The sequence below is a fragment of the Phocoena phocoena genome, chromosome 13 (assembly GCF_963924675.1).
Source record: "Phocoena phocoena chromosome 13, mPhoPho1.1, whole genome shotgun sequence".
NCBI classification, from domain to species: Eukaryota; Metazoa; Chordata; class Mammalia; order Artiodactyla; family Phocoenidae; genus Phocoena; species Phocoena phocoena.
Window position 1 is genome coordinate 64,593,279 of NC_089231.1, and position 14,732 is coordinate 64,608,010.

Consider the following 14,732-nt stretch of genomic DNA (forward strand, 5'->3'; position numbering starts at 1 on the left):
TGATAAATAGAAGAAGAAATGTGGAGAAAAGCTAGAGGGAAAAAAATTTATCCAAATATTAAAGTTTATGGAAACATAGCAAAGTATTTTTTGAAAATCAAAGAATTAATGATCAGATCTACAGCTCTGATAAAATGGGCTGAATTTCAAAACAATTCTCGTCAATAAATTACAGAGATTTAAAGTATCTTCCCACAATTTCCTCGTAGATTGATTCATTCATTCATTTATGGCTGCGTTGGGTGTTTGTTGCTGCACGCAGGCTTTCTCTAGTTGCAGCGAGTGGGGGCTACTCTTTGTTGCCGTGCGTGGGTTTCTCATTGCAATGGCTTCTCTTGTTGCGGAGCACGGGCTCTAGGCACACGGACTCTAGAGCACAGGCTCAGTGGTTGTGGCGCACAGGCTTAGTTGCTCCGTGGCATGTGGGATCTTCCCAGACCAGGGCTCGAAGCTGTATCCCCTGCATTGGCAGGCGGATTCTTAACCACTGCGCCACCAGGGAAGTCCAACGTGGTAATTATTATTACTATAATTAACAGTAACTATAACCATAATGATGGCGGAGACGTGGAGGACGCCATCTTAACCAAAAGATCAACATGAACTTCACCGATACCGACACAAACCAGGTATGCCTCCTGATGTGACAGATGATGAGCTGAGAAGAAAACACTCTTTCTGTGCTATTCACGCCCCAAATGCATGACACAAAACTGAGGCACGTGCTACAAGTAGCTGACCTGCACCCTTCAAAAACATCAAGGTCAAGAAAGGCTGAGGAACTATTTCAGATTAAAGGCGACTAAAGCAACAATGCAACGTGTGAGCCTTGCACACATATTGAGAAAAGCTATAAAGGTTATTATTGGGACAATATCCAAAATCTGAATATAAACGGGGCATTACTATTGGATCAGTGTTAATTTTCCCACTTTTGATTACTGTACTATGGTCATGGGAGAGAACACCCTTCTTTCTCACCTCCACTGCTGCCGCCCTGGGCTGGACAAGTCTTTGTCGGGGGGCTGGCTTGCGCACCTCAGGGTGCTCGCCACTGCTCTGGCCTCTCACTGCTCGATGCCGGTAGCACCTCCCCTACTAGTTGTGAGAACCAAAAATGTCTCTAAACACAACCAAATGTCCTCAGGGAACATTCGAACTACTGTTCTAAGGACACACACGGTGAAATGCTTAGTGCTAAAGGTGCACATCTATAATCCATTCTCAAACGACTCACAAAAACAGGCACACAGAGAATGAAAAAGCAAACGGGATAAAACAAAGAGCTGGTGAGTGTGCATCTGAGGTGAAGGGTGGACAGTTCCAGCCATCAGCTCTGTGAGGCGGCTTCCCTCTGCTTTAATACGACTGTGATTCTGTTTTCCTCTTCACTCATTCTCTCACATGTGTACAGATTTTTCTAGAGGTTACATGACATTACAGGATATTATACGTGAAACGTGACAACAGTGAACCGTGCTTCCCTAACGCTCAGTGTTACAGAATTACGCATGGGTGTTGGTGTTAGGAAGAGCAATGGATGCCATGGTTTCAGATTTCACGTGGCAATTAGCCTTTCCTCTGCTGGGTTTTGGTGTGGTTATCAATGATGAGCCAAGAGTAGCTGAAAAGACTACTAACTCTCCCTTTCCGAGCTTCGTGCGAAGACTCTTCACTAACTCTTCACTAACTTCACCAAAACAACATATTGACAGACTGAATGCAGAACCAGGTGAGAATCCAGCAGTGTTCAAATCAAGCCAGACGCTGAAGAGATTTGCAAAGATGAGAACACCATTCTTCTCACTAAAATGTTTTTGTTGTGGAAAATAAACATTTTTAAAATGAGAACTATCTAACTTTTTAATATTTATTTTAAAATAAATTTAAAAATTAATAAATACTTTAAAAAGTTTCAGTTTTGGGGCCCCAAACTGGTGGCTCAGCAGTTTAGAATCCGCCTGCCAATGCAGGGTATATGGGTTCGAGCCCTGGTCTGGGAAGCTGCAACTACTGAGCCCATGTGCCCTAGAGCCTGTTCTCCACAAGAGAAGCCACTGCAATGAGAATCCCATGCACCACAATGAAGAGTAGCCCCTGATCGCCACTAGAGAAAGCCTGCAACAGACCCAGCACAGCCAAAAAAAAAGAAAAGTTTCAGTTTTAATTTCTATATAGTAAATATTGATAAATAAAACCCACATAAACAAAACCTGCTTGGGGTCTTGGACAAATTTTTAGACATTCAGACACTGAAGGAGTCTTGAGAACGGAATGTTTGAGAACCCCTGCCTTTTCTTTTCTTGCAATGTTTCTGCGAATTGAAAATGTTACAAATATACACACACAGAGCGCTCTAGCTGGCCAAAGCTGGGAAAATGAGTATATTAAAAAAAAAAGATAATGGACAGCAAACAAACAAAAAACCCCCACAGCCACCATGAGTCCACAATCATGTTTTCAAAACAAAGACAGGGGTCAGAGGAAGAGAAAGAGAAAAGGGGGAACCTCTTCTTCACAGATGAATGCCAGCTCATCGATGTAAAAGAAACAATCAATTTAGAAAATCACGTTTTGCAATGGAGACAATGGTCCTCAAGGGCGCACCCCTGGGGGAGAGGCTGCCAGGAAACAGAGGAGCCACACACATGGCTTCCAAGACTCTGTGGGGTTTGTGCCCGAAAAGTGTGACCTAAACCTAATCAGGAGGAGCCAGTCCCAAGAATTCAGAAAGAGACCCGCTGGGCACAACACCACCTCTGTGCTCTGCCAAGTATTCTGTGTCATGGAGAAGCCAGGAAGGCGGGAGGACTGTCCCAGATGGGGGGGGCACACACAACTGGGATGGCACTGAATGAGCGCCAGCCGTCACAGGCGCTCGCAGGGTACCGCGGCTGTGGGGAAGCACACCGCCTTTTCGGGAGTATTAGTGAACTCCTAGCATCAGTCGAGGTGTGCAGTGCTGGTTTATGTTGGTGAAGTATCAGAGGGTTTGACACAAGGGAAGAGAGAGAAGAGACGGGAGAGAGAGGGAGGCAGAGGATGTCAACATCTAGTGCTGTAAGGGGAATATGGGTGTTCACTGGACTCTCTTCTGTGGGTGTGAAAATGTTCTAAATCAATAAAAAAGAAAATCCTGAATACATTGCTAGAAGTAACATTCTCAGGCTAGAGATGCTATAAATAAAAAAAGGATTCAAACTCAGTTTTGACTACAGTTAACTCTGCAAAAACAGAGGCCACCCTCCTGGCTACTTCCCCCTGGACGGTGGCCAAGAAGTGAAGACAGGGGAGCGGCTCAAATGGGGACGGATGCTGTAAGACCACAAGGCCCCAGGACGCAAAGGACAGCTTTCCTTCCAGCTGGCAGGCACTGCTGCACACATGGGCGCCTCTGGCGTGGATAGGCTGTCACGTGGCCCATCTATCCACAGCAAGAACCCGTTGTGTGGGATTGTCGTACAGAATTATGAGAGAAGCAACACAACATTTTCTCCTTTGAAACATCTGTTACACCAAATCCTTCTTTACAATGCAATTTATTTTAATGAAATTTTATTTCCATAGCTAAACTAAACACAGGTATGATATCAAGAATAACTAACTGCTTTAAACAAATTCCGTTTCCTCACAAAAGCAACCTACATCCCAAGCCCTTTGACTCGTAAAGGATGGAGAAAGAGAATGCAGCCTATGGGCTAATTACACCTGTTCTTTTCATTCCCAAGAAGCCTCTCAGGATGATTTCTGGTTCCTACACCTGAACATGGGGTCCAAAGTTTGTTTTTATAGCTTTTTTTCTTTCTTTTTTTTTTTTTGGTTGCACTGGGTCTTAGTTGAGGCAGGCGGGCTCCTTAGTTGTGGCTTGCCTGCTCCTTAGTTGTGGCATGCAAACTCTGAGTTGCAGCATGCATGAGGGATCTAGTTCCTGGACCAGGGATCAAACCCAGGCCCACTGCATTGAGAGTGTGGAGTCTTAACCACTGAGCCACCAGGGAAGTCCCTATTTTTATAGCTTTTCTTCATGTATATTAATGTTACATTATGGAAGATGGAACTGAGATCAAGAATCTGTCTTGAGATATGAGATACAGGATTAGATATTAGATGTCAGGTGCACTTAACTTCTCAAATGTGACACCTTATTCAAATACTATTTTCAAATGATATATTAAAAGTACTGAAACTCCAGGACCTCCCTGGTGGTCCAGTGGTTAAGACTCTGTGCTGTCAATGCAGGGGGCACGGGTTTGACCCCTGGTCAGGGAACTAACATTCCATATGCTGTGTGGCATGCCCAAAAGATAAATAAAAAACAAAATTGAATCCCCACAGCAGCCCTCACTGTTTGCCACTGTTGCTCATACACCTAACAAGGATGTTGTACTTCACTTTCTCTTGCTTTTATAAGTTTTTCAATCATTCCTTATGACCCAGACAAAGACCTTGTTAGAAGTGTGCTTTTGATCCAGATGCAGGGACTACCATTTGGAAGCAGGACCATCACATAATTTTGAAAGAATTATAGCAGCTCCAATTTTTTCCACACCAATGTTTTCTTCCAATTATACTATAATTTTGCTAAAGGGGCATTCTTCATTATCAGGTATGTCTGACCTTTACAGAAAAGCTCTGGTCCGCATTCACAGAAACACACACCGTATACAGAGCTCTTCTCTGACATAGAGCCAGCCTGACCCTGGCAGTGGCAGCCACAGGAGTGAAAGCTGCCCCAGGTAGGACTGCAGGAGAGCTGACCAGGGGGTGGGACACAGAACATTCATTGTACCAGTGACTAGGGAGGCGGGCCCTCCAACTCTGTAACACATCAGCACTACCCCAGCCGAGGGCCCAGAAGTTCAGTGTTGAATGGGAGACAAAGACATACCTTGGTTCTGACCAGACAGGCTAGGCCTCAACCCAGGTTGAAAGAGACTTACTGAGTGGGAGGCTTACTGCAATTCACGCCCAAAGTTCTTTTGCCTCTTGGTTTTCTTTTTATGCAAACTTGGTCCTTACCTTGGAATTCAACATAATTTCCGGAGCCCTGTACCAACGTGTGGCAACGTACTCCGTCAGGAACCCTGTGTGATCATGGTCCGGATCTGCAACACGGGCCAAGCCAAAGTCACAGATCTAAGAGAGAAAATAACAGGACACGTTCTTAGAGATTCTAACCAATTTAACATCAAAACATCATAAACACAAAAAAGACAACAGCAGTAATGATGACAAGTAACTGCTACCATTCCTATGTGGCAGATGCTTCTTGGAATTCTACACACTCACTCTTACCTAATCCTCACCACAATCTGAAAGGCAGCTGCCGCACATCAGACAGGAACAGGCTGGAGGAGCCTTGAACAGAACACATCTTCAGAGGATAGTATCCTCACCTATCATTATCTGCTTATCCCACAGCAACCTTGCTTAGGCCACTTGACAAAAACTGTTCTGCTCAGAAAATAAGGCTACCCACTAGAGACTAGGAGACCAGACCTCTGCTGCTGACGCTTGGGGGTGATCACCGTGGGATCAGCTCCTCTCCCACACTCGCCCTCTCTCCGCAGACCTGACCTCCTGCTGGTCCTCCACTTGCTCTTCCTACCTCCTTCCCCCTCCATGTAGCCAAACCCACTCCCAAACCTTTAAAAGGTATTTCACATATCGAAGATGAATCTTTTTTAAAAAAACAAACACCCAGCTTCTAATTTCTCCTGATTCACAAAAGTACTTGCTGGCCTTTCACCATTCAACGCTTTGATGCTACTCCAGCCCCAATGTATAAGGAAAGTAACTATAACATATTTAATCCCGTACAATTGCAGGATATTTTAATTCCTAGCTCCTGGGGAACTAACCCGAGAAAGAGAGAGAGATGTTAACAAAGACAGGCCAGAGTCTAGCAGAAGGCAGCCTGGAAGACAGAGATCACTTTGGAGGCTTATTGCTTTAATTCACCTAAGAAGTGAAAAGGGTCTCAGCTCAGGCCATAAAAATAGGATAAGGAGGAAGGGACACACCTCAGAGATACTCATGAGACATAAATGGACATCAACCTCTGCTCAGATATCCCATAGTTGAAGTTCTCGACAATTCAGAAAGATTGTGAATGCTCCCATCCACTTCACCAGTGTTTCCCTCTAGCCTTGGACACTGGCATCCCCATGTGGCACCTCTGACCTCACAGGCCCTGCTGCTTGCTTCGACCGCAGCATTCAAGAGAAGTGACGTATCTGTGTTGCCCAATTTCCATCTTTTGACATACTGTCACTGCATCTTCAAAAGGAGCCAATGGCACATTTGCTTCCCCAGTTGCTCTTCCACAGGCTATGCTCTAAGCACACCCTAACAGAGCTGCATGGTGAGGCTGTCTGGGCCCTCTTGCAGCTGACAGTCCCCTCTTGGCCTCCATCACCACCCCGTGCGCCCCAGCACCAGCCTCACCTCTCGAGCCGGCCAGCTTGCTGATGCTGTCGCACCCTCGACAGTCCCGGGCCTGTCAGAGGATCGGGCTGATGGAGGGCCGTAAGTTTTACAGGGGGACCGTGGTAAGCTCTAACCTCAGCTTGACTGATCTTGAGGCTTTTGACATACCTGCACCCTGTTTGTTTCCTTAGAGCCTATTCTACCAAGTCCCATGAAACGAACTGCAGGAATACTCAGTTCACTAGCAGTACAATCCCTGCAGGCGTGATTCCAGCTCAGGAAGCAAGAGAGGAGCAATTTCGCCTTACATGCAAAGGTGGGTCCTCTAAGCCATCCAGAAGTCACCATTTGCCACGCTGGACTACAACCAATTCACGTCAATTCCGTGTGGCTTCAACTTTCAATACAGCCCACAGTTTCTCTTTTTTCAGGGCTAACACTTCATCCTCTGATTCAAGTTCAATCAAAGCTCAGCACTTGGTCTGCCTTCTGCATGTAAATGGACACTTGAAGCCATATTCTGAGTCGTGTGCTCAGAGAAGAAATACTGCATCTCAGCAGCAGAGTAAATGCACCGCAAGCCCCTGACCAGGATTCCCAGATCCTTCACTGCCCTCTACTACTCTCAGCCCCACACAGCGTGGATGGGTCCAGACTTCATCCACAGCTTTTTGTGGGTCAGTGGAACCACAAAACAAACCCAGATTAAAAAGAACCAGCATATAGGAAATTCCCAGCTCAGTGAGGCCAAGTACCAAGGCTGACGTCTCCACACACCCCTGGGAGCGTGGACAAAGTAACAGAAGCCACACTTTGGGAGGCTTGATCAGATTCTTAAACATCTACAAAGACAGGATAAGTGGTGTGAGCAACTTTAAACACAGCTGTGGCAGACTGGATTTTTCTAAAGAGGGTCATACCAATATAACCCTTACCCACGCTCCTGTTTCAAGATCTTTGGCTGAATTTTTATCAAGAGGGCAGGATCTATCTTCCCTTCTCTTGAATCTGGCCAAACCTTTGTAACTGCCTAAACCAACAGAATATAGTGGAAGTGATGCTGTGAGACTTCCGAGACAAAAATCATAAAATGCTTCTACCTGGCTCTCTCCACTGGGGTACTTGGAACCCTCTGCCCATGTTGTGAGGACACCAGGCCACGTGGGCTACACGTGGCCGTTCCTTGGCATCAACTGCCAGGCCCTGTGGGAGATGACTTGAGGCTCCACCCCCATATCTTCTAGCCGAGGCCCAGAGGCTGGAGCAGAGACCAGTCACCGCCCACCACTGCACCCTGACTGAACTCCTCACCTGCAGAAACTATGAGCTCAAACATGATTCTTGTTGTTTAAGCCCACTACATTTTTTTTTTAATAACAGATTTTCTTTTTCTAGGGCCATTTTGGGTTCACAGCAGAATTCAGCAGAAAGTACAAAGAGTTCCCCATGTACACCTGCCTCCCCCACCAGGCAGAGCCTCCCCTACTATCAACATCCTGTACCAGAGCGGGACGTCTGTTACAGTCGAGGAACCTACACTGACACATCATTATCACCTGAAGTCCATAGTTTACCTTCAGGTTCACTCGTGGTGGTGTACATTCTATGAGTTTTGACAAGTGTGTAATGACATGTATCCACCAGTACACTGTCATACAGAAATAGTTTCACTGCCCAAAAAACCCTCTGTGTTCTGCCTTCACTTGGTCTTTTTATCCTCAATTTCTTCTTCTTTGGAAGGCCACTACATTTTGAGGTGATTGTTATAGAGCAAGACACAGCTAACACAGTGGTGCCGGACAGCGTGCGTATTAAGACGGAGCAGCCCTCTCTGAGGAGGACCCACGTGCAGTGACACTGGAACACTGAAGAGATGCCAGCCACAGGAAGACCTTGGGAAACCAGAGCAACTGCCTGGGGGTGTGTGAGGGAAGGGTGGCCCCACAGCTGAAACCTCCCCAAGTGGCTCTTCAACTGGCTGCCCCTCCAACATCTCAACTGACAGGGCCTTAGTCTGTCTGGAATTAGGGAGACTCGCTTTACCTGACTGCAATCTGAGTCCTCCTTGAAATTCCTGCCTGAGTGTTATTTCTGAAACATAAATCACCTTTCTGGCTCAAAAATCTTTTAACCAATCCCCTCTGCCTAGTAAATAAAGCCCAAATTCTTTAAGCAAAGACCCTCCACACACTGTCTGCTCGGGTGTCTCCCACTACCATCTCTGTGCCACATCTGCTCCTACCAACAGTTCCATGCCCTTCCTGACTCCGCGATGCCCTCTCAGTTGAGGACCTGATGCTCACCATTCCCTGACCCTAAATACCAGCATGAAAGTGACCTCTTGTGAGAGGTTTCCCAGGAACCAACACCAATCCCACGAATAGCTCACTTTTCTGAACTCTGGTAATACTTTGCTTGACATGTATTATATGTAAGCACATACCCACAATCCATGACAGTTAGCTGGATATATGTCCATCCCCACAGCTGGAATATAAGTCCCTAGAAAAAGGCAATACTCAACTAACTTTTTATCCCTAAGTGGAGTGGGCTCTCAACATCAGGTGAATAAATGCCTTATTTCAAATGTTTATAGGAAGCATAGCAACTCAGGTGGATTAACTGGCAAGAGACTCTAGTACTGATCACTTCTCACAGTATCTGAACTACTGATTATCTCTTAAAAGTAAAAACCAGGGTACAGCATTACCATTAATGTAAAATCTTACATTAATACTTAATAATGTTAAAAAAAAAACTGCATTGTTCAGAGTGGCAAGATGAAGAAGGAAAAGTTTTAGAGTTATTTTATTTTTTGCGGTACGCAGGCCTCTCACTGTGGTGGCCTCTCCCGTTGTGGAACACAGGCTCTGGACGTGCAGGCTCAGTGGCCACGGCTCACGGGCCCAGCTGCTCCGCGGCATGTGGGATCTTCCCGGACCAGGGCACGAACCCGTGTCCCCTGCATCAGCAGGCGGACTCTCAACCACTGTGCCACCAGGGAAGCCCAAGTTTTAGAATTAGCAGCATTCCTTCTCCATGCGGAACGCTGCAGTACAGCTCCTTCTTTTTTTTTTTTTTCCTTCTTTAAACAAGAACTAAAGCGGCAGTCGCTCCTCCTGTCTGGAAGCCATCAGAAGGGGTCCTGTGGCCCGAGGGTCACTGTGGGCTGGGAGGAACCGCAGCAGCCCGGTGGGCTTGAGAGAGGGCTTCAGATCAGGACACGGTCTAGGTGTGAGGTGAACAGGGAGTCCATATGGGGAGGCGGTGGCAGCCCACCCAGGGGACTGGAGTCTGAGCAGAGGGTCCAGGGATTATATTGCACAAATCAATTACGTCACTGGAGGCTGCAAAATGGCGACTTCTCTAATTTTATTATTCCTTGTGCATTTATTAGCTGGCATTTATTTTAAGGAAGAGCCATCATTCATCAACTGGGGCTATTTTCTTACCCTGATGCCCAGATCTCACTGGAAAGACAGGGAAAATGTTTAATCCTTTTTTCCCTTTAGTTACCAATTTTCAGAATAGTGAGCTGGTATAAGGAGGATCATGTTCCATTACTTGTATCCTCCACTCCTAGTATAAGGCACAGAACCAGCAGGTTCTCAAAATTTTTGATTATAATTTAAAAAATAAAGAGGGTGATGTAGGGTTTAGACCTCTACAAGACTGCACAACTCGGGAATTCCCTGGTGGTCCAGTGCCTAAGACTCCACGCTCCCAATGCAGGGGGCCTGGGTTCGATCCCTGGTCCAGGAACTAGATCCCACATGCTGCAACTAAAGATCCTGCACACGACAAAGATCTCGTGTGCTGCAACTAAGACCCGGCGCAGCCAAATAAATAAATATTAAAAAAAAAAAAGATTTCACAACTCCACTCATGGTCATCAATGGAAAGCTCATGGGATTTAAAGTTCCTTTAACACTACAACACTGAAAGCTAATACAGCATTAACCAAAAAACTGTCAAGGCTTCAAAATAAAAAAGTAATAAAATTCATTACAATTCCATAAGAAGGAAGGTAGACAACCAGGATACAGTACAAGAAATATAAAATGACCTATCACTCCTACTTGGCTACTTTTTGGGTTGAGCAAATTCAAATTCTCATAAAACAAAAGCCAGCCCCAAAGACGTTTCATTTTGTATCTTTCAAAGTCCTCCTTCCCATGCACACCCAGAACCACACGTGCTGTGAGCCTAGCAGCCTGGAACTCCTCCTGGGGCTGCTAGGGGCTCAGTACGCAAACGGCGAGGACACGGACTGCTGGAGACCACACTCCCCTGGCAGTTTCATTAAAAATATGCAAGCAGAATCTCTAAATAGGGTCTACAGCCCTTGCTTTTCTGCGGCCCTCAGAAATAAAGAGGAAGCCTACAAGGAGAGGGTCTCAGGAGGGCCCTGAGAGGCTGGTGTCTGCTGGGTCTCTGGGCTTCAGGTAACAAGTACAAAGCATGTTTATAGAGCCAAAAACTAAAGGTCTAAGACACTGAGAAGAGTTGATATCCTGAGGGCTCGAGACTAGAAAATACTTAGTAACACAGAAGCTAATGGAAAATGTGACATTATTACCTACTTGAAAATTCAAAAAGGACCAAATAACAAGTCAGTAAGGCCACTGGTCACAAACTTTCTAGGTACAGGGCTCGTGGGACAGCATCACGGTCACCGCAAGGTCTGAGGATGTGATGGGCATTCGGTGAGTCCAGAGCTCCACCCTCCCACGTGCACGTGCCCCGGCTGTTGGACACGCTCCCACGGCAAATCGGTGACTCGGTGACATACCACACTCATCTCTGGAATGAGAGTCTCTCCTGAATATTCATGCCCATGTGGATGATGTACATCCCACATGGACATTTTGAAATGTGGGTGAATTTCACTGCTGTAAATATCTAAAACATCCTATTGTGTTTCTGAGTGTGTGTTAAAATTGCGTTTTGAAAACAATGCCTGGATTGTGCAGACGGCCAACAAGACATATATATCAGTGTGGGTGTCCATTTTGGTGAGCAGTGAATAAAATGGCCCGAGGTAAAGACAAGTCCACAAACAGTGAAGAGACAACAGACAAAGTAGTCTAGTTCTGCGCTTCTTCTTAAGGACGAGCATTTTCAAGTCAAAGTAAAAGTCAACTTTGCCCAGAAATATTACATACTTAAAATATTAACAATGGCTCTCCAAAAACAAACAAAAGCAATCTGCCATAAAAGGACTGTGATAAGAAACAGAAAGAAAATAAAGCACTAGGAGACATAAAAATATTCACTGTAATTTTTTTTTCATGTGTTTCAAGAAATTCTTTCATAATTGAGATTTTATTGGCTGTTTTGAGGATCAGTACACAGACATTTCAATTTGTACACAATTCTCAACATATGTACCAAAAACCTAAAAAATCATGTAGTTGTGATTCTTTTCTGAACAGTTATTCCAGTGACTTTCCAGCTTAAAATTTGGGGGCAAATTTTCCTTCAAAGGATATCAAGTACCATATCTTCAAATATTGATATGCTGTTACATCGTAAGTCCCACTAATTCACAATTTAATATCATATACACTACATACTCAAATTGTCAATCGTCACAGCACATTAACAGTTACTAGAAGAACTGGACTACCATGACCAAAGATGTTACAAAGTGCACAAAATTCTGCCCAGGAGAGCCAAGATCCTGGGGTGAGTGGTTTGCTTTAGGAAACAATTCTACCAAAAACAATGTGGGAAGAGAAGTAATTTTAAAGTGTTTAAGACATTAAATGGACAACTGACTCCAAACTGCCATTTAGTATGCTTTGTATTATAGGATATAAAAGCTACCCTCCATCTGTGGAATGTTAAGCTGACACCCAAGACAATCAAAGCCTCGCATATTTAATATTCCACTATTTTCTGGTTGTACCAAAAAATAAACAACCAGCAAATGATTTCACCTCTTAAAAAAAAAGCATTTACACTTAAAAAATGGGATGAGGCGGGATTCCTTCCTTTTTAAAAATGTTTCTAGAGCTACTAAAAAACTTGCATTTAAAAAACAGTTGATAAAAATATTCCTCTGGATTGTACAAGAAGGGAAACGGACCACTGATAGGACCAGGTGTGTGATATTAATCAGACTTGGCTTCTTTCTCTCCTGCTTCATCAGAAGCTGGGCTCTCCTCATTTTTAGTTTCTCCATTTTCTGCAGGTAAGTCAGTCTTCTTTAGTCTCTCGGTTAGCCACTTCTGGCTGTTTTCCCTTCACTCCCCTTTTCCGTTTTGTTTGCACTTTTTTGTCGGAAGATTTATCCTTTCCTGCCACCTTTTTTGGCTTCGTTTCCACTTTTGGAGGAGCCGGTTTAGCTGACAACCTCGCCGATCTCCTCTTGGGCTCCTCCTTCGCCGCCCCCTCGGCGGAGGTGACCTTCCTCTTGGGCATAGTGGTGGTGGGGCGGGCGCGTGCCGGGTGCCTGGGGGCCGTGGCGCGCCGAGAGCCTTCACGAAGCTGGGCTACCTGGCCGCTCTTCACTGTAAGTTTTCAAGAAAATCACTAAGAGCCGACAAAGTACGGCCATTCCTCGTGTGCCAACCTGGCTCTCATTTGCACAGATCCATGCACAGGGATCTGGCTACACCCTATGTAGGAAGTATATGAATTTAACTCAGAAGGATCCTAAGAGGTGACAGAGTCCAACCGAGTCATATCTGATGCAGGAAGCTGTCCTCCACAACGTCTCACAGGACATCTGCCATCCTGCTTTAAACACCCAACGACAGCAGATAAGATGACTGCCTGATGACAGGACCCACTGCTTTTTTAGATAGTTCCAGAAGGCTCTTCATGATCAACACTTCAGTGATCACCAAAGCTGCAGCCACACAGCGCAGGCCTCAGTGTTGGTGCACTCGTCCCTTACTTCTTATTCTTACTATATTTCTGTTGTTCCCTCTGCCTGCGCCCAACACAGCCACTCGCCCACTGCAAGCCTGACATGCTGAGAGGGACAGCACGACAATCCTTCCCGATGCCTCACAGCTTGGCCAGAACCAACTCACCTCTCTCCTTTGTGTGTGTTACAGCAGACAGTACTGCAATCATCTACTGCTTATCAGACCCCTGACCTATCAGTTTTCAGACTGCAGGGACAGACACTCAACTCCCTTGTCAGGTATACCTTACACAGCTTCCCACAGGAACGTCTGTGGAAGTGAAGTCCACAAAATGATCACTGCTATTCATCTATATGTACTTTTCAAACAAATTTATTGAGATATAATTCACATACTACACAATTCTCCCGTTTAAAGTGTGCAGTTCAATGGTTTTTGGTATTATATCACAGAGCTGTATGACCAATACCACTATCCAATTTTAGAACATTTTTATAACCTCAAAAAGAAACCTTGTGCCCATCAGCAGTCTCTCCCAATGCCTCTCCAATCCCACCAGCCCACAGCAACTGCTTATCTACCTTCCATCTCTACAGACACATCTATTCTACAATACGTGATCTTTTATGACTGGTTTCTTTCCCTCACATACTTAATAATGTTTGCAAGATGCATCCACATTGGGCTTCCCTGTTGGCGCAGTTGTTAAGAATCCGCCTGCCAATGCAGGGGAAACGGGTTCAAGCCTTGGTCCGGGAAGATCCCACATGCCGTGGAGCTACTAAGCTCGTGTGCCACAACTACTGAGCCTGCGCTCTAGAGCCCACGAGCCACAACGACTAAGCCCATGTGCCACAACTACTGAAGCCTGTGTGCCTAGAGCCCGTGCGTGCTCCACAACAAGAGAAGCCACCACAATGAGAAGCCCGCGCACCGCAACAAAGAGTAGCCCCCACTAATCGCAACTAGAGAAAGCCCACATGCAGCAATGAAGACCCAATGCACCCAAAAATAAAACATAAATAACTCATTAAAAAAAAGATGCATCCATATTGTAGCACATATCAGTACTTCATTCCTTTTTATTACACTGTATGGATCCACCACATTCTATTTATCCATCGTCATTTGGACATCTGAATTATTTCTGCCTTTGGGCTATTACGCCACTATGAATATTTCTATATCTGTCTGTGTGCGGATGCATGTTTTCATTCCACTCAGGTATACACGTGGGGCCGAATTCTTGCTGACACTTATCATCTGATTATATCATCGTAGTGTGTGTGAAGTGGTATCTCACTGTGGTTTTGATTTGCATTTCCCCACTGACTAATGATGTCAAGCATCTTTTCATGTACTTATTGGTTGTTTGTATACCTTCTTTAGATCCTTGGTCTTTTCAGATTCTTTGCCCACTTTTAA

At 45.2% G+C, this 14,732-nt stretch overlaps 1 protein-coding gene and 1 pseudogene across 2 annotated transcripts in view; both read right to left on the reverse strand.

Annotated features, from left to right (window-relative positions):
- MAPK1 (mitogen-activated protein kinase 1) overlaps positions 1-14,732 on the reverse strand; it is a 93,496-nt gene that overhangs the window by 19,000 nt on the left and 59,764 nt on the right. For both annotated transcript variants that reach the window (XM_065890583.1, XM_065890584.1), the window contains exon 4: positions 5,020-5,136. In XM_065890583.1, coding sequence (XP_065746655.1) covers positions 5,020-5,136 — 117 coding nt within the window. The remainder of the gene's footprint in view (positions 1-5,019; positions 5,137-14,732) is intronic.
- On the reverse strand, positions 12,546-12,855 carry LOC136133241 (non-histone chromosomal protein HMG-14 pseudogene; annotated as a pseudogene).